At 38.5% G+C, this 21,362-nt stretch overlaps 1 protein-coding gene across 4 annotated transcripts in view; it reads right to left on the minus strand.

The window, feature by feature from the left end:
- Positions 1 to 21,362, minus strand: part of SHOC2 (SHOC2 leucine rich repeat scaffold protein) — a 62,828-nt gene that overhangs the window by 36,925 nt on the left and 4,541 nt on the right. For all 4 annotated transcript variants that reach the window (XM_085064864.1, XM_085064865.1, XM_085064867.1 and 1 more), the window contains one exon: positions 1,391 to 2,325. In XM_085064864.1, coding sequence (XP_084920990.1) covers positions 1,391 to 2,093 — 703 coding nt within the window. In that variant the 5' untranslated portion in view covers positions 2,094 to 2,325. The remainder of the gene's footprint in view (positions 1 to 1,390; positions 2,326 to 21,362) is intronic.

Below are 21,362 nucleotides of genomic sequence, written 5' to 3' on the forward strand. Positions count from 1 at the left end.
TTTCTGCCTAGCAAAAACTGTTCCAGTGGCTCCAGCAGAATCAATCCCCAGCTGCCACAGGGAGCCAAAGACTCAGACCAACAGCTGGCAGCACCACTGCGTTTCTTCACTCCTGTTACCATGGACAAAGCCCTCTGGACCTTGCTGGAAACTGGATTAGCAGTTTCAGGCATGTCCAGGAGTTCCTGCCATCAAGAACGTGTTATCTTATGTATCTTTCATATCAACATGCAAGATAAAGAGCAAACACTGCTGGCTTGACAAAGATTTGTCAGGTTTACAAACAAGAGCATTTACCAAGTTTTGCAAAATTTGTGACCATAGGGGCCACTTGACTAACAACACACTTACACACTGGCTTGGACAACAGGAAAAAGTCCCACAGCAGCTTTTGGAAACAAAGTATGGGGATTATTACTCACAGTGTTACAAGGGATTTCACAAGGTTTTTTTCACATTTGAAGAAAGTCAAAGTCATTTCTTATTTATGTTCCACCTCTCACTAAAAGGGCTGAACTAAGCTTGCATTTTAAAAGCTGGTGATATACAGAAAAAAACCCTACTGATAAAACAATCTCACTCTCATGGGGCACACGGTGTTCAAACATTGCTTGAGAACAGTGTTATAAAGTGATGTTTTCCATTAAGCAGAACATATAGGGAACAACTCAGAAGTTCTTGATATACAGCTAGTCCAGCACAATTTTTATAATAACCCATTTAAATTAATAGGCACTTTCATACTATTTCACCACCTTTCAAACTTTTGTAACAATGTTTGGAAAAACAAATACTGTTCATTACAAAGTCATAAGAATCATCAGCCATGCATACAACATTTGGTCACTTCAGAGTCCATGTATTAATAGATTAATGACTTATAAAAAGCAGAGACTTGCACAAATCATTAACCTAGATTATTAACTGTTACAGCACCCAACAGCTTGCTCATGGTAATAGCATGTAGCTACCTTGTATTACTGTGGTCACACCCCTCTGTAACATGCCCATAATGTGTTTATAACTTGCAACAGTTCATAAATGATTTATTAAAAAAACTTAAAATAAAAAATGCCCCTGTATCTCTTTTTTTCTTTTTTTAACCATCTGGGCTTTCAAGACACAATATGTGAAAGCACAAAGCAAAGATGAAAACAAGATACATCTGATTTTACGATGACAGATGAAGAAAAAGGGCTTTTGTTGTTTAAAAAAGATATATACACAAAGTATTGACTATTCTCAAGCTAACAGTGGAACAATATGAACAAGAGCATAACTTCATGTAGTTTTAAATGAAGTGCAGTTGGAAAAGTGACAGTTTATGCATAATTAACTGCAAAGTGAACGTGAAAACAGCATCACACTTCCAGTCAGTACAATCACTTACCAATTTCAGCAGGTAGTTGCTTGATTTTGTTCTCTCGTATGCTAAGCATGGTGAGTTTTGACAAGTTTTTGATATCCTTTTCCACAGTAGTTATACGATTAAAGCGCAGGTACAGAGTGGCGAGGGAGCTTAGCCTGTACACCACCGAGGGGATTTCTCGCAGTTTGTTATGCCGCAGGTCAAGCATGCGCAGTTTCTTCAAGTTATCAAGAGAGTCAGGCAAACTGGTGAGTGAGTTTTCACTCAGAGCCAGCGTCACCAGGTTCACAAGACAGCCCACCTCTGCCGGTAGGCACTGCAGTTTGTTACTGTATAAATAAAGTTCTGTTAACTGCGTTAGCTCTTTGATAGCTGATGGAAGCAAGTGTATAGACCTCTTGGACAAGTCCAAGCGCATAGAATTCTCTTCCCGGCATTTATTTAGCTCTTTGATCACTTCAGCATTGCTGGATTTTTTGCGAGTACCTGTGGCAGGATTAGGTCTTTTTATTGTATTGTCCACTGAAAAAGCTACCCCAGGCTGCGTGCTACTGGAGTCCTTCTTTCCATCTTTGGCATCTTTCCCTTTGGTCTTAGGCTCCTTTTCTTTGCTCTCTTTCCCAAATCCTCCAGAGGCCTTAGCCTCCTTCTCCCTTTCTTTCGACGACTGGACTTTTGGATCCTTCTCTTTACAGTCCTTTTCTTTTCCTAGATTACTGCTCATGGTGACTCAACGTTCAGCAAGCACCGCATGAAATCCGTTTCTGAAGTCCACAAGAACAATTCAATGCTGAGGCAACAAGGATCCTTAAAACACACAAGTGCTGAACCCAGGGAGGAGCTTCAGAGGTGTGACACCCATTTGCTACATATTGGTTCTGAAGGCACTCTTTCCTAATCCTACAATCAGGAGATTCAGCTGTAGAGATCAGGTCAAATGCTCCGTATTAGTATTTCTGGAACACAGAGAGAAGAGAAGCCAAAGTTAATGTAAATATAAAACTTCCAGTTAAATATTGAGTGTTTCTACATCAAGCCTGTGCTCACTAACTCGGGTTAATGATTTGTCCTTCTGTTCAAATGTCAGTGAAAAACCCAAGGCTAAACCAAAAATACTACACGTATTGCTCACAAGACTCACCGTGGTACAAAAACTGTACTAATTAGTATACATGAGGGAAGGAAAATTACAATTCTTAAACAAAATACTGCCTTCAGTACTACATTTGAGTCACCATCTTACGTCTTACCTAGTTCTTAGCGTAACCCTCTGGTCATCAACATGACTATTCTCTCTTCCTTCAATGTTTAATCAGCCAGTAAATATCTGCTATAATTTTAAATGCCTGCCTCTACAAACAAACCTGCACAGGCTTATTCTTTCAGCACAAAAGAATCTCAGTTCGATCTACAGTGAAATCTAATATGTTATGGTAACACAAACACTTTGCCTTGAGATCTTTCTTCTGACCAGCTCTGAGATACAGGTCTCTGCTTTTAACGTGGAGCAGAATGTTCTCACCAGCTTCACGTGCTTTGGAGAACCAAGCACAAGGATTTTTAAAATAAACCTATCAAAAAGTCAGCTGAAAGCCCAGGAGAAATAATATATTATGCTTCAGGATATACAGAATTATGAACTAAATTTCTCTTGGGAGTAGGACACAATATATCTTTTACCGTATCTTGAATTTTCCCCCTCAATGACTACAATGCAGCCTAATAAGTGAACAGATGTCTGAAACCTATAAAGCCCAATTTACATGTTTACAAAACCATCATGCATCATGGAAAATAGCTTTTCTTCATGTTTCAATTCAGAACACATAACATGCCCAAGAACTTCATGATTCTGAATACTCTAGAGAGGTTTTTGAATGTATCTTTGTGGAAGAAAAGTGAACAAGCAATGACAACAATAATTTCATGTCTCCATATTAGTCCACCTTTTAGCTTTGATATGCAGCATCCACTGCTGAAGAAAGGTCCCTTGTTTTCCCAGCCACCTGAGCTACATTTAAATACTCTTAAAACCTCCACAGGAGCTGGGCTGCTGTCCTGGCATTCCAACTTCTGCACAAGTTCATAAAGCTTGTAATCAAAATCAATTAAGTAATATTTTGCATACTTGAGCCATCAGCAAGTACTATAAATAAAAACATTTTTTAGCAAAGCTCAATTAACCATTTTTAATTGTGGTCATGTTACATAAGCTTGCCTTCAAATATTAACATGTACACGGAGAACACAAAGGGTGTACTTTGCTCCATATATACATTCATTCATTTTTTTTTTAAAGAAAATCTATTTAAAGATGATCAGGACAAGGCACTTTACCTTAGCTGCAAATCAAGCTGTTTAGTAACAACACTCAAAAGAGAACCTGCCTCAGCAGGTGCCTTCCAATCCACCACCCTGATTCATTACTGCTATAGCATCACAAAGCGTGTGGTACAAACACCATAACATCAAAAAACAAAAAATCCCCTAAACAAACAAAAAGAGAGAAAAAAGGAAAAAAGAAAGAAAGAAAAAAAAAACCCACACAAAAAAAAGCCCAACATTGCCTCCAGTTCCTGGGTTCTGGACAACTCTGTTGTAATGGACCAATGCGAGCAGCAGCAAGCAAAAACAGTTTTTACCTTGGAAATTTTCTGCACTGTTGAGTTTTCTAAAGCAGCACAAGCCAGTTCTTTACTGCAGTCTTAAGATTTCCACACAGCTTTTACACCATCCATTAACTTGACCTATCCTCAAAATTACTAACCTCACTAGATTATATTTAAAACTCCTTCTCAGCAATGTATAATCTACACGCTTGTAAAACTCCAGTAATAGGAAATGTAATGACTCCCAATGCAAAAACACAGCTGACTAAAGGGTGGGAGCCTGAAACGCTTGACAACATGTTTTCATTACGATCGGTGACACAAAGAATCAAGGGCTAACACAGTTTCTGAATTCCAATCATACACAGAAAACAGACATGCAGCAGTGCCAGAGCAGCTCTTGCTCCTCATCCAGTCCCTGAAGTGTGAAATATTCGAAGGGCTGCTGCTCTCTTGAGCTTTCAATTTAATCAAATTTAGGACCCAACAAGAGATTTGTTTCATTTCTTGCATGCACAGCAGCTGGAGGAGGTTTTGAAAGAGCCTCGGAAAGGAAAGACTGCTGGAGATTAGCACTGCTGAAAGCAGCTCGGCAGTGCAAGTGCTCCAAGTAATCTGTGTGCATTTCACTGTCTTCAATAGCAATAACTTTAATTGTACCTAAAAACAAATTCAGTGCTCAACTTCACCTAAGTTGCTCTACATGATCCCTACTGCAGATCGTTCAAGCTGATCGTGTTACTTACATACATCAAGTCAAATGTGTGTAAACTTTTGGTGGGCATGAGTATAATTACATATACTTCAGAGGAAGCTAAATATGTTTCAAAAGGTTATTCATATTTTCAAGCCCTTTTGGTTAAAGGACAAGACTCACCATCAATGCTAAACTACAGTCAAACAAACATTCATTGTATCTCAAAAGGAGAGCTTCTTTTAGAGATATTTTTAGTAAAAGGAAATTCAGTGAAATTAGCTAGCTCTGCCAACTACTTCCATTTTCCAATGCTGTTCAAACTGACTTCCTGTCAATATTAATTGACACAAAAACATTTAACTATTATGTCCTGGAGAACTTGGAAAATTTAATAAGACTCTTGCTTGGCACAGTATGTGAGGGGAAAATAAAACTTCTGGAGAAGTTAAGGAAAATAATCTCTCTCCTGTTCTGAATTTTTTTTTTTAAGTAAAATATTTGTAAATAGCTATAAATAACCAACTTCAGAGTTTTGATTCATTCCTCTTGATGTCTGGTGAACATAAACCAGATGTATTTAGTTTTTTCTGTCAACTATAACTGACAAAACTTCAGAAACAGAAGCAACTTCAGCCTAAACTGTGTCACCTTCCTTACTGCCTGAAAAAAAGTAACAACTAGATCTTGTATGTTTTAATGATTTTTCTTTTTTTAAATACGTGCCAGTAATTGAAAAGAGATTTCAGTTTTTCTAAGCAATACAACCCAAAACATTTATGCAATAAATGTTTTATTAAAAGTGTGGTAACGTAAGAACATTCTGCAATTCTCGTAACACTAAACTAATCACTGCAATTTGGCAATACAAATACTGATGTTTCCTGGTCACTATCTAATACGAGGCTTGAGATAAAGGATTTCAGCCAACTGCTATTCAAATAAGGCTGTAAAAGACTTAACTGTCTCCTACCCATGACTGCAAAGCAGTGGGACCCCCCAGAAGAGGCTGCTCCCTGCATGAATTACTCTCAGCAATCCCTCACTTCCCAGAGGATGCGCTCAAGTGTCTTGTGACTTGCAAGTATATGTAAGTTTCCTGTGAGTTCACAGACACTGCTTGAAGAAGAAATCATTAAATGAAATAAAATAGTCTCCCACAGCTGAAACACTTCCCTCTCAAGTGATGAGGCTAACCTACAGTGGTCTTCTCTGCCAAAGGAAAAATCATCGTGGCACGTCATTTTACAAAATGGTCACTTTACAACTCCACCTAAACCCTTACTTGTTCCCCTTCTGTGTTTGAGTAGCCAAACCAGGCACTTCAAACCATAAACACTGCTAATATTCTAAGCATATAATAATATCTAAGGCATCATTTTCACTAAAGTGTAACACATTAAACTCAATTGAAACAGAATTTTACTTCTTCAGCAATGTAGCAGGAGACATACAGGCCTACATTTGAAAAGAAATCTTTTTACTACATGTATAACTTTGTATGATAGAGTAGGAATGATTTTTCTCTTCATTCTGTGTTGGTACTGAACTTAACCCACACCACAGTTAGGGCTTTTCAACCTAAATAACAGCAGAGGATCATTCTGAATATTAAACATGTCAAAGAAATAAGGAATCAGCTCATACTTGACCCTCTGGAGTAAGCAGACAACTATTCTACTACGTAATAAAAAATAAAATGTTTTGAGGTTACAATTCTGATCTAGGTATTTCTGATTAGTCAGCCCTAAGTGGCTCTTAACAACAAGGCAGAGTTCAAACACTATCTGGAAATTGCAGCAACACCTCTTCACAAACAAACACACACTAAAAAAAAAACAACTACCTCGTTAAAAGTATTTACCTTTTAATTAGAGCAGCATGGGATACATCAAAAACACTTCATATTCCACTACACCACAAACATGAACACATCAATAAGCAATGGATGAAATTTAAAGCTTAGCCCAAGTGGTTACAATGAATTTCCATTCTCAATACCACATATGCAAAAGAAAAAAAAAAACAACCCAACCACCATAGTCACTACTTTCACTTGGAAACCCAAATAGCTTAAGCCAACGAGTCACTTGCAAACAAAGCACATTCTCTCCTACAATTTGCTAGCTTCAAACATCTGACCTACAGAGTTTTGTCTGCATAAGTGCATTTCAGCTTCTGCCACTGCAGCCACCACAGAGCAGCTGGGAGCAAACTGCTGAATCAGTCCCTGGTGGTTGCACAGCTCCCCAAAACACAAAACCTCATTCAGAGGTATGGAGACAGCAGGGGAACAACCAGCCATCACTCCACCAGAGATCAAAAACCGCCTCATCTATCTCAACAAAAGCAGTGCTCCTGAAATATGCCAGCTAGACAGCTTCTCTTCTTTGGGAAGGAACCTGTTATTCCAGAGTACAGGGTGCTCAGTGGCAGCAGGGCAATGCTGTAATGGTTTGTTGTGCCAGCTACCATGGCTGGCTTGCTCAATAGAGAAGGCTGACCATTAAATTCATCTCAGTCCTGCAAGTGGATGGCCAGCAGATGGTAGTTTCACAGACTACCAATTTAGGCTGATTTCAACACCCTGGGATGTGGCCCAGCTTCCACCCTAATCCCTGTCACACTGAGGAGCGGCTTGCTCACGGCAGGCACAGCCTGAGCCTGCAGAGCTGGCTAAGGGAGGAGGCCTGGACCCTGACAGCCCAACAAACCCTTTGGAACATCTTCATCAGCCACAGGACTGCAGCCAAGACCATCCACTGCCTGCCTGCTGCTCGCACGGCTGGCCAGCAGCCGAGCATAACCCATCCTCGCATTCGAGCAAAACCGGAGCTTAGAGGGAATAACTGAACAAATGTCAGTCCAAGGAGGCAACAACTCCATTTAGACCATCTCTGAGGGCTTCCTTATGCTTCACTTGTGGTGTCTTAAATCTGCAAACACACCTGTGACTACAGGCACCTAATTACAAACCTATGTGCAATTACACCTGAAGTTACTACAAATAAGCAAATTAGTTTCTGGAGGTTTTGGAGGTTGATCACTGGGTGTTTGCAGAACCAGGCAGATCTCCCAGGACATCCCATCCCAGCTCCTGACACAACCATGCCCTCCCACAGCAAACAGCAGGCACATGGACATCATTGCTGGGTTGGAAGCTTTGGAATCCATCTTCTCATGAGGTCACCAGCTTTGCTGCTCTCTGGAAGTACTTCACTGCACTAAGTGCCAGGCCACCTACCAAAGTCCAGAGCTATCAGGACAAAAAGGCTCCACGCTTGCAGACAGAAAGTCACCCACGCCTTATGATCCTAGGAGGTAGAAATAATCTTTTGTGCCCTGCCTTTGAACTCACCTAGCAAGTACAAAAATATACATACAGTGATTCATTCTGTGCACTCCAGTATTATTTTTATGAAGTACTCTTTTTCTCCTTTGCAGGAAAAAAAAAAACCCACTAGTTTTTTGGCCAAGTTATAAAATATCATTATGTTTTTGTAGAAATAGACTCCAAGAGCAAGTACAAAGAATTCCGCTAACTCCATGCAGCAGCTGATTTTAATATGTAAAAAGGTACTTTCTGCATGTGTGGCCCCCCAGCAGGCACCTTTTGAGCTGCATGTCTCTGTTTCCATGGTAACTCGCTGTATCAGCAAGCTGTGTAATCCTGCATAATACATGAAATTTGAAAATCTTAACTTGCTAGATGAAACAAATTTCCCGGGTTCAGTCCAGGTTCTGGTGTCTCTTAGAAAAGGCCATTCTAAATGGATGTGTTAGTCTAGGAAAACCCAGTTCTCATTTTTGTGACCATACAACTTGTGTATCTATAGTAGCATACGACCTTCTGCAAGATCAAGTGCTCCCAACCCACCCAATACCCTCCCTTGAATAAGGATCGCCCACTTGTAGCAAAAACTTAATTTCCAATATAAAAGCCCTTCACTATCACTACTACACAGCACCCAGACACAATCATTCAGATCCCTCAACAGCTCCTCAACAAAGGAAGCAACCTGCCACACACAGTTTTGTTACAAATTTAACAGAAAATGGCACTGGTCCCACCAAAGGTGATGATACAAACTACACACCAGCGTCAAATATTTTTCGTTCATTCATCATTTCCTCTTAAAAACATAAAAACAACTTATCAAAACAAAACCTACTAAAAAGGAGACAGAACATGAATGATGGGCAAGAGAGAAAGTAAACACACAAAGCAACAATACAGCAACATATTACCTAATTATCTATGTTACCAACAAATTAAATTATATTGATCCTACAGAACTTGGGGCAAAGCATACACAAAACCCCAACATAGCAATTTAACAATTATTTGTTTAGCCATCTAGAGTAGCATCCCACCCTGGCCCCTAACAGCAACACAGAATTATCTATCAAAAAAGTAAAGTCTTGTCTATTGTAGCAGTTCTCTGTTTCTTTGTCTCTGAATTTGATGCAGTAAGTTTGCTCACCTATTTCAACGTGCTTTTCTGTACTATGACTATTTCACAAAGTTCCATGCTGGATGATTCTCAGTCCCTTGAACCTTCTGACTCTAACTAGTGACTGTAAGTCACTGGATCCTTTTGCAGAGGAGCACTATGTAAGGAAAGAAAAACCCTATCCAAAAAACAATTTAAAATGTGTTTTTGAATAATTCTGAACATGAAAAGGAGCGATGACTCTTTACCTTCTGTGTTCTAGCAGACAAAGCCACAGTATCTACATTATTGCAGCTCTGTACTAAACAGTATCTGGCCTCTCTTCAATTTTCAATTTTTTTTAGCTAAAATTGTTTGCAGCTCTTGATCTTCAGCTAACATGACAAAAGCCTGGACATATTTGTTTTATTGAACACCTAGTTTAAACACAACTAATGAATTATATGCAGAAAAGAAAATATGCTGTAACATTTACTTTCCAATTAACATTGTGAGTTTGGAAGATATAGAAGTGTCTGTCGAAGTCCAAAAAATACCCACAAGTTTCCAATTACACATCCCCTCACCTTTAAAATCATTGTTTGGATCTGACCAGTTCTTAGAAAATAACTAGCATCTTAAACAGATCAGCATTCTTCACTGAGAAAAGGTAACAACCACAATCAGCATCAAATTTGCTCTAATCTAAGTGTACATTTCTGCTTCATTACAACTAAATTAAATAAAATTTATTTGAAAAATGCACAATGATCAGCTAGAGTTGTTTTCTTTATGATGGCGTATTTTTCAAAAAGTTTATATTATATACTTAAATATTACAGGAAAATAAAACAAATGTAGAATTTTCTGAATGAAAAGTCAAAAATATCTACACATCTTCCCCCATTACTGCTCAACCAATGTTTATTCCAGTGAGTTTTTTTGTTTGGTTTGGTTTTGTAATCTGACTCTTTCAGATAAATGCATCTTACCTGGTAAGAGCAAACAGATTCAGGCCAAGGTAATTTACAGATAGAACATGAGTACAAAGAAACTGCTGTGTTACCAGTTGTAGTTACTAGATATAAGTTAAAATACTCTCATCTCTTTTTTCCAACAATCATTTGCCTAAACATGACATGACTGACCACTTCTGCTATCCAAGTACTGTTATTCAGGTGCAAGAACTAGAAACTGTCAAAGAGAAATGGTATTTTTCCTGTACTATGTGTGCCCACTCCACTTGGAGTCTCATTTTCAGCCACTGCATTTCTGAGGTTAATTGCATTCTGCCCACTCAGATTTTCCCTGCAGTTTCAACTGGAATTTGCATTATTCCCTCCCTGTCCTCACCCTCCTGTGCTGCATTACTGCACATAGCTAAGCAGATTATCACGTTCCAGTGGATTCCATGCTCCTGCACCACTGCTTGAAACGATGCTCCACCACAGCTGGAGAAGCCAAAGTGACTCGGAAATACCTTGGGGAACTTTGCAAATTAAAGGCACCATGGAAATGTCTGCTCATTATACACCCTGAGGAGGTGATGGAGAACAAAACTGCTCCCAAGCCTCTTTAAAAGCTTTCTACTGTTTCCCCCTATTGAGCATAACAGAATTAAACACAGTGACATAAAGCACTGAAGTATTATTAAAGAAATAAATGCATTCTATAGGTGATTCGGGTAGCACTGTAAACAGCTGTGTACAGCCAGTGCTCTGTGGCAAAGGCTTCTTCCATCACATTGATCTGTCTTAGACCTCACTCCTTCAAGTTGTCATTTACCAGCCAGCCCTTAGGACTTTTTGGATTGTTTTAGGGTTGGAGAGAGAGTCCTTGAGGGAAGAGAAGAATAGAACAAAGGGAAAATGTAAGATAATTTACTTGGTTCAGCAGTTTGCAAGACTAACAGCTGGTAAAAGCACTTTGCTTTGTTCAAGTTGAAGGTAATCTTAACACCAGTCTTGTAACTATGGCATTTTTAATTTAGATTAGGGACTTCAAATCTATTAAAATGCCTGGTGCCACAGTGAATTTCACCATATATTCACTCCTGGCTACTCAAATTCTAATGAGAAAACTACGAGGAGTTTCTGTGGCAGCAAAACTCTGTTTCATACACACTCTGACAAGTATGGTCACCTAAAGCACTGGAAGACATCTCGTTCACACCTACCTAATTCTGATTGCTTTATATTGTAAGCTTAATTTTCATAACTTCTTTTTATTTCGCTTTTTACATGTTTTCTTCCCCATTCAACACTGAATGCATTTGCATTACAAAAAAACCAAAAATGACAGCATTTGAATTTATTGCAAGTTCATCCACATTCTTACAGATTCCCAAGACGATCCCAGAGATTTCTTTCCCAGGATAGAAGACAAAAGTGAAACAAACAAGGATGAGAAAGAAAGTTCTGTTCACCTTCCTGTGAAGAATGATGAAATGGCCAGATCTACCATGAATTCTCTTTATCCTCACCCCCTCTGTCACGGAGCCTGATGCACAGAACACCAAAGCCCCAGCCTGGCACAGCACTGAATACCATTCTGCTATTGACTTTGAGCCTGATTAAGAGATTATTTCACATATACTAACAATTCTGGAAAATACATGATAAATTGGGTCTCTTCACAGGAACAAGATGTTTTCTTTCAAAAGAAAAAAAAAGTAAAAAGAAAACCACTATGATCCCTTCCAAGCAGATTCTTCAAAATCTGTTCAGATGAGGCATCCTTTTCTTTTCTTCTAAAAAAATCCAAAAGGTCTTCAATTACATTTTTCCTAGAAACAGTGAAAAACACGATTTCTGCTTGTCAAAAATCAACTCAGCGATAGCCTTTTAGCACACTTGAAAGGCTTGTGTATTGCAAAAGTAGAAAGTAGCAGCAGTGTTAACCTAAAAAATGCCATGGAAAAAATTTAGACACAATCTGAATAAAACAACACTCTATAAATATTGCAGCAATACCTTTTACCTCACAACGTTCCAAAAAATTAAATCATTGAAATCTGAAAAAACTGATTAAAAAGTAGCCTAACTTAGAACTAAATTAAATGATATGAACTTAATTTCCTAACAAAATTAAAATCAGAATCATACTATATGCCTATTTATACTGAATGACATTTTTGCACCTTAATGCCTTTCTTTTTTTAGACAAAAAACAGAAGTCAGTTACAAAAATCTATAAATTTTAAAACAAACTGTCTGTTTGTGAACATTTAAAATATAACCTTTACAGCAGCTCAGGCTGGTGAGTAGTGCCTCAGCAGACCTGCTGATCTCCAGATATCTGTGCCTTGCAGAGCCTGTTCACACTGATTAAATGGACCAGAGGATTGCACTAAACTGTGCAAGCTGAGAACAGGTGATTCCTGTGGTAACTCCAGTGACATTCACGTGAGTTTCACTGTTTGAACCAATTCAGATTAAACAAGAGTGAGCTGTTTTCTAACCAAGTGTAATCCAGGAAGTATTAGACATATGCAGAAAGCACTCAGAGAAAGTATACAGCCTCAAAAATTGACTTGAAGGACTGAACAAATTTTAGTACAACAATATGCTCCAGAACAATATGTTCAAAATGAAGGTGCTATATTTATGTGTGAACAGTATGAGGATGCAAGGAAAATATCTGAGGATGTGAGAACAGAGCTTCTGAACAGAAGTTCAGAAGTTCTGAAAAAGAAGACACTTATACACTGTAGAGGTACCTGAGCCTCTAAAAACAAATAAATAAAAATTAGTTTAACAAAGAAACTGATTAACTAATTTTAACCAATACTTGCTACCCATGTGTTCCTTTTTTACTCAACCATTCTCAAAGTAGTGCAGAAGGAAGAAAAATCACAGGAATTACACTTCCAGGAAAAACAAACGTATGAGAAAAAGAGAGCAAACACCAGTACAGGTAAAAGAGAGATGAAAATCACCAGCCTGTACCTGAAGCCAGACAGGAGTACAGTCTGCAAGGAATTCTAAGTATGGCAATGTACAGGAATAACCAAAGAGCAGCAGCAGAGAGACAGGCAGGACAACAGAAGTGGGTGAGTTGGATGTGTGGAGCAGGACCTGAACTGGTGTGACCCCTGCATGTGACAGGGCATGGCCAGTGCCACCTCCCAGCAAGGCACAACATGCCAGAGCTGTACTCCTCCATCCCTCCCTTTGCTTCAAGGCAAGAAACAGGCTGATTACACCCAGTGTTTTATTCCTGTGTGGGCTACAGGATCAGCACGTGTCTGAGGAAACCCCCTCCCTGCCAGCCCCCAGCTCCTGTGATTCCTGGACATAAGGTTGTGCAAACAGGGGCAGCTTCTCTCCCCCACAATTCCTCCTTCCTCCCCTTCTTACATTCTCTGACAGTAATTCTTCAAACAGGAGGTGGACAAGAAATTGCAATCTGAATATCATTGTCTGTATTGCACAAACTCCTACCAAACCAAAAGCTTCTGTAATTCTTACACAGACAGAGTAATGTAACTGCAATAGTCAGCACTGGCTTTGTATTAAAACATACTTAATACTATAAACATGAATTTTCTTTTTTTTTAGATTATTATACACATAAAATCACTTTATGTTAGATCAGCATCCTATGGGGAACAAATTCAGATATGATTCAAAGAAGGAAATTTTAATTTTAAATTATTCTTGCTTGCTAAGGCTAAATTTGATCTGTGCTTGTGAGGACTACCAGTTAGAAACATGACTGAGAAAAAAGGGTTCTAACCACAGCCTCTGGTTTTGACACACTGTGTGCTGTCCTCTAACTCCTAAATTCCTCATGTCAGATCTGTGCAGATGATACTATTTCACTGCTCATTTTTCTCACAACCAACTTTTAGCTTATTTTACAGAGCAAATAACATTACCACTAAATCCTGGCCAGATGATCCCTGCCAACACTCAGACTCATCACTGTGGGCTGCATTACAGCATGATCTTACACAGCACCATCTCATTCCTACTTCTAGCATTTATCATTAAATTATTATTTTGATTTAGGAGCTCTTCATCTCTCTCCAGAAGAATGTGATCTCCTCAAGGGATGCTTCTATGGGTGTACTTCTTCTCATATTTATAAACACACCATAAGTGCAGGAATCTGCTAAAAATTATCTATGCCCTTCATCCCTTAGCCATGCTATCATTACGTCTAGATGGAGCTACAAAGTGTTATCTAAGAAAAAATCCAGTGTCAAAGCATTTATTGCCCAAATAGCCCTTCCACCTGCCCTTTAGAAAAAGGAAGCAAATAATTGCCCTGCAAGGCAGTTCTGGCCTGTGGACTGCTTCCAAGCCATGTTGCCCTGCATGCTCCAACATATTAGTCATGCCTGCATATACATGCAAATAGGAGATATTAAAGACTGAACGTTAAATAAAAAAGAAAGATAACACAGCAAATCCAAATTAGGCTGAAAAAATACCATCTGTTCCAGCTGAAACTTCTTCCTCATCTGTATTATCATCAGGAGCTCTCAAATTGTTATTTATTATTTCTAGATATTGTTTCAAATATTAGGTTTGCATAAAAGCCACATTACTTATTCAAGCACCACTAGCTATCACCAGAAGTACCAAAATAAAGTTGAGAGTGATCTACAAGTGAGTTTGGTAAACTTCATAAAGTGAAAAATAATTCTCCCCTCTAACTTTATATGTGTATATATATATATATATATATATATGTATGTATGCATATGTAACAGCATAATTACAACTATGTCAGCATATCAGAGCACCTCATACTGAAAAGTGACCCTTAAAGGCAAGTGAAAAGCTTGACCTAAAAGAACCACTTCCTCACACTGGGTAATTAGTCTGCTGTGTGATCACATGTTTAAGCTTTCATTTGTCATGGCTTTTCAAGCTGGGATATTTTATTTACATTTGGCTGCAAGCACTAGGCAGTGCTAAAAGCTGCATGTTAATAGTAATACTAACAATCAAAACCCAACAGTAGCCTTGGATGTAAAGTGCCCATGATCAGAGGGTCAGAAAGGGCCATACAATCAGTCCCCCCTCATCTGAATGATAAGAGAACTTACAGTGCTCACTAGCTGGTAAGTAAGTTTTGGCAGCAAGGGAAATGAGAATTCAAACGAATCCTAAATGCTGGGATTCTGGAGTTACCATCTCTATAATGCATCAATGAAAACTCTGTTTTGGAGCAGCTACCTGAAAAGTGGTCAAAAACTGGTGAAAAGAACACTTCCAGTATAATTAATTCCATTTTATTAATCAAGTTCTGCTCATTTACTTTTGGTAACTGAAGAGCAGCACATTTGTAGTGCATGAATATCTACACACACACCTGAAGCACTTATAGAAGATCCAATAAAGTGGAGCTCCACAAATGAAAACTTGTTAATTAGTTCCTTACTCCTTCAGTTATAAACCAACACTGAATGTACAAAAAATTCATAACTATGATATATCCAGGGCTGTTGCCCATCTCACCCTCCACTACTGGAGATTGCTTAGAGAGGAAAGAAAAGTTAGTCTTGGAAGGGATTTAAAGAATCTCTGCAATTGTGTAATTTTACACTCTGCACTTAGACAATGTGAAATTCAGTCCATGAGCTTTTATAGCCACACACAACCCAAACAGAACTTTTTGTACCTCACCATCCTTTGCTCTTCACATGGCATAAAAGTCATTGCTCTATCACCAAAAAAGTGCATGAGAAAATTCAAATCATTACTAATTTCTGTTTAGAAATAGCAATTTGAAAGTAGCACTTAACGTACAAACTTTCCATGCTCTCTCCCCACACTTTTATTTGAAAAGGTCATACCTAAAGACTTGCAAACAGAGTAATTCAATGATGGAAGCATACCAGGTACTTGTAAAAAGTTCAGGCATGCACACATACCTGAATGTGTGCATTAAGATGAACGGAGGCAGGATACCTCATGTTACCTCAGGATAAGGGAATACAGACAAGCAGTAGCAATGAGTAGTTTTCATGCTCTGTACACCCTTTTGCCTTGCATTAACTTGTTTCTGTGTCACAAAATAAGACATTTACAGCCAAGATTACCAGAATTTATTCTGCACTGTTTCTTTTTGTTGGGAGGTATTTCAACTATTAATTATCTGGCTTCAAAGATGAAGAGGGAGTAAAAATCAAATTGTAAAAGTACAAAGCAACGAGAAAATCAGTAGAAGCAGCTCTCAAGCATACTTTTAGACTACCATGGTATACAACTGATCAGTTTATATTAAATACTTCTGAAAGACAGACAGCAAGCTGGCCCAAAGAACCAACAGCGTGCAAACTGTGAAAGTCTCCCTGCTAACATAAAGCAGGTTTAAGTGAGAAAAACAAAACAAACCAGTTTCAGTAGACACTGAAAATCACAGGAGTGAAAGCTGTGACAAACACAGATTTCTCATTCCAAGACTACAGGTTGGGAATAACACAAAGATTTGCCTATAGAGACTGAGGCAGTATGTCCACGGTTTATATACACCATGAGCTTTGAAGCTAAGATGAGAGGAGCCTTCTTATAGTATTGTTAATACAGAGGATCATTAAAGAAATAAGAGGTCACATATAAATAACATACACAGACTACAGCCACTCCAGGATCCTTTCAGGCCATGACTACCTGTTACCACCCTGCATGTTCAAAGATGTAACACACTACTCTCTGTGGCACCACTGCCAACAAAGATCTGCAGCCATGGTTTTGTCCCCATTTGCCCTGCTCCACCCTGCACTTGTCTGGGAGAAATGAGGAGTCTGGGGTTGGGATCCACCTCTGTTCCTCAATCATGGTGAGCTTGGCATCTCCATACCACATCCTGGGACTGGGTTTCAGCTCCCACTGGCTCACAGGAGGGAAGGCAGAGCTGTCCCACTGCCACTGCTGCTGGGAAAAATCTTCCCTGTAATTCCTGTGCTTTAGCTTCTCTACTCTAATGAAAAAGTGCACATCGCATACAAAGTCAAGAAAGTTAATTCAAAACTATAAAAGGCTACAAGGTCTTTTTGATGCTGCAACAGCAAGTTCAGAAATAACTATGGTTTTCTCAGGGCTTCTGAAGCAGAACACTTCAGCAAAGGCAAACGCACATCTTGAGATGCGAGCAGCTGTTCCAGGAGAGAAAAACTAGTTCCTTGTTTCCCTCTCTGTCTCTTTTATTTTTACACAACCTGATTTTGAGAAAAACATTAGGGTTTTCGTTACCACAGGAGGGCAGGAGCATGTAATGCTCCTGTCGATTTCTTCTGAGAGAGAGCAGAACGAACAGTGGGAGCTGGGATGCAGAAAGAGCCAAGTCAGAGACCCAGAGCGTGATGGAAATTCAGTCCTACCAGCAGAGTTAACTGCTTGTTAATGAAGGCGTATGCATCCCATCTGCTGACTACAGAAGAGCTGGAATGGTTTCAAAACCAGCCCAAGACAGACATACCATCAAATATGTGATGTGAACGTTGTGATCCATGCTCAGAAGTTTACCCCACGGATTCTGGCAGGGCTGAGTGCAGACCCAGACACAGGTGGGCAGCGAGGTGACACGAAGCATGTCCTTGTCACACGTTCACTGTCACTGCCCGGTGAGAATAGGAATCCTTCCAGTGGAATCTGTTTATTCATTAATTCTGATTTCGGGAGAAAGTTCTGGCTTGCATCCAGCAGCTAATTGGTTCAATAAACAGCATCTCGGTTTAGAAGAAGAAAACATGGTACTACAGTGAGAGCATGTAAGTGAAACCTCGATATCTGGGTGTGACTTAGGGCTTCTCCAAAGAGCTGCACTGCAAAGAGACAGTTTTAAAAGACATGACAGGATACAGTCTAAATGCAAGAAATAACTACCTGCATTTATCTGAAGACTTCTTACAGGGAAAAGAGAAATTACTGTTGTGAAAATGTCCCTAAAGATGATCTAAAACACAGAAAATAAATTTATGGATGAAGTAATGGGGGGGAAAAAATCCAGCCTGTTGTATTTAAATTCCGAATTACAACTCATAGATGTAATACTTAAACTTTTGTTGCCTCCTAGCTAGGCCTGCCACACACAATATGCTATAAAGAAAGGTGCCAAACAATCTTTTCAATATTCCAAAAAGCAAATATGTAGCCCACCGTGAAAAACAAATATGATAACCTGAAATCTGTCATCATCCACACACTGTCAGAGAGTTCAAAAGAGCTGGAGGGACTTAGCAAAACAAAATCTGCTGCACAAAACCAAGTTCCCAGGTATCTTAATTTGTGCTGTTTACTAGTATGAATTTCCCTTTTCATGGAAAGGAATAATCCAGAATTTTAAATTCAATAAAGCTTATGCAACTGCCAGTATTATAAAATTCTCTTTAATAAGTAATATTTTTGGTTTTGTAAGTACTGAAAAATAGCCATTAGATTTTAAGAACTATTAGAAAAGTAATTGTCACAGATTTAATGTATTAACAAGAACATTTGAGCTGAGGCTTCATTTAACCCATACATGCCTTCAATAAGAGATTTGTGCAAATCGCTCTAAATTATGCATATTATATAGGATTTTTCTTGGCTTTAGACCCTTTGATTGTACAATCATTTCTCTACATGAAACATTTTTGAAAGTCATGTACTCTAAGTGCTACATCAGAAGCAACAGCAAAATGGGTTTTCATGTTAAGTCCTTAATATTCTGCTATGATCAGCATTTTGCAGGACTACACAGATGGATTCTCTGTTAGCCCTTCACTTCCTTGTTTAGGAGGTCACTTTTTTGCACTATTTCTTTTTATAAATATCTATTTTTGACTGCAGTGGACTTTTGTTTACATATTAAGCCACCTGATGCCTCCAGGAGACATATAGTTTGCTAGTGAAGTCATTTTCTCTCTGCTACACACAGTGACTCCCTGTAACTGCACACTTCCAAACAGGAGCTGCTGTTTGCAGCAATCTGCAAAAGACTCCTGTCTGTGCAGTTAGCCCTTGGAATTAAAAGAAATGCACAGTTCTGCTTTTCTGCAGTGGAGGGGGAAGGCAAATATAACAGCAAAAAACTCTAACAACATCTCAATTTCAGAAATACAACTGTTCACCTAATGAAGAGAATAACGATCACTCGATTATTTCTTTGCCTTGGACAGCTGCAGGTTGATGGGGGGGGTTGTTGAGTTGGGAGAGAAGCACTGAGAGAGATTACAAGGTTTTTGGTTTTGTTTTTTTTTAATGAGGATAGAATTATGCTAGATTAGGTCTAACACAAACAAAAAAATAAGACTGAAGCTAAGAGTCTGAACCTTTCCACTCACAATGCACTTTACTCAGCACCTGCAGTTGCACTGTACAGAGCTTTAGGTAATTATCTACAGATTTACTACAACCTTCACTACTGTGCAATGTAAGCTTTAAATTGTGACACACTGAACAGCTTTCTTTTGTTTAAAAAAAAAATATATGCAACAGCTAAGAAATAGTAAAAAAAGAGCATTTTTTCGTTCTAAGTATTTTGACACTACATGAGAATTTCCTCCCAGGACAATTCTCAATAACCACAATTAATGCTGTGGATTACAAAACAGATTATAACTTTCAGCATCAAAAAAATTTACAACAGTCAGAAATCCTATTATATAGGAGACTGGACAGTTCACATGGACTGCCACTTCTGGCAGTCACAGGACAGAAGTCTCATAACAAAGAGAAAGCAAAATCCCCTATTTGTCCAGATTTAGATGGCTGGGACACAGGAAAGAGAAAGGAAAAGGAAAAGAGAGAAATCTGACTCCCCACAAGCACTGCTGCATCTCGGCTACAAACAAATATCAGGCCCTGGTTGTTTTGGCTGCCAGTCAGTTATTTCTTCATAAAAGTAATAAATACACTTACTTTCATTCCCAGTCAACACAAACATGCCAGACCTATGGATTGTTCTGACCATTCAAACTGTCGTGAAACAACTTTTCAATTTCTGGTTTAATACTAATTCCTAATAGGATGGAGACACTGAAAACATAGATCTAAATACAATAGCAAATCCTAAAGTAGTTTTGCCATTTTTTGATGTACTAAACCAACATTATCTGTAATATCTAACAGATAATTAAAATCCACATACATCTGTACATGAAGTATAGATACACTACAGCTTAGTGTATTGGGGTTTCAAGATTATTTTTATTCTTTTACATAACATTACTTAACCTTACATTTTCATGCCCATCACTAGAAATAATTATTCTAAACTTCTAACAGACACAATTTTTTGACAGGGTAAGTGTTAAAAGAAGTGTATTATAGTAATACATATGTTGTTTGCAGTGCTATGCAGAATACTTCAAATGTAAGTGAATCATCAATCATCATATAGAAGTCCTAAGTAAATTTAGGATTCTTGCAATACTATCACTTACTGTTTCAGAAAACAGTTTTGGCAATTTTAATTCTTACAACAAGCTCATTCTGCATATCCTTAACCTGAATAACTCATACTACTTTAATACATGCAAACAAGTGGAATGCTACTAACATCATTAAAAAGCTACTAACATCAGATATATTAAAAAACCCCTAACATTTGATTTAAACATACCTTTCTTGCTGCAGTTTTCATACTGGTGGTTGAGTAACCACGTAAGACAGAGTGAACCTTAGGATTAAAACTGCTTAGCCAAAAAATATAAATAATAGTTTCATGTACTAGCCTTCCCAAAATTTGACACATTACATTAATAAGTCTACAGCCACAAGAAAAGCTGGCATTCTCTGATGATATTAAAAAGTCTCTATGCATCTATTAATCACTAAGAGTCAAGTACGTGATACTAATCACTGTTCTGTTTAACAACTCTGTAAAGCAAACTTTTGACAGACAGGTGATGGCAATCTGCCACCAGTTCCCAAAAAGAGTGTCTGCTTTCAGTCACATCCCTGTATCGACACTTTCAGTAAGTCAAAAAATGTTTCAGCACCAAAACAATGGTGGCACAATGTTTCACATTCCTTATGCAGAAAATAATCTCACAGACATCCATAGGATTTCTGGAATTAATGCAAAACGAAATCTCAAGCAAACATGTTTTCCAGCCCCAAATATAGTGAGTTTAGAAATAGTTGGTGAAAAACTGCTCAAGCTTGAATTTTTTTTGCCTCCAAGTGCATGTATCAACCTGTGGGCTGAAAGGAGTGGGAGACTAGAACATGGCTAAGTTAAAATTGCACCTCATCACAAACAAGCTTCACTATTTAATCAGGATGCACTTCAGAACCCCTCTCCAAAGCAATACCAAC

This window comes from Lichenostomus cassidix, chromosome 6 (genome assembly GCF_008360975.1).
Source record: "Lichenostomus cassidix isolate B80296 chromosome 6, HeHo_3.0, whole genome shotgun sequence".
NCBI lineage: Eukaryota > Metazoa > Chordata > Aves > Passeriformes > Meliphagidae > Lichenostomus > Lichenostomus cassidix.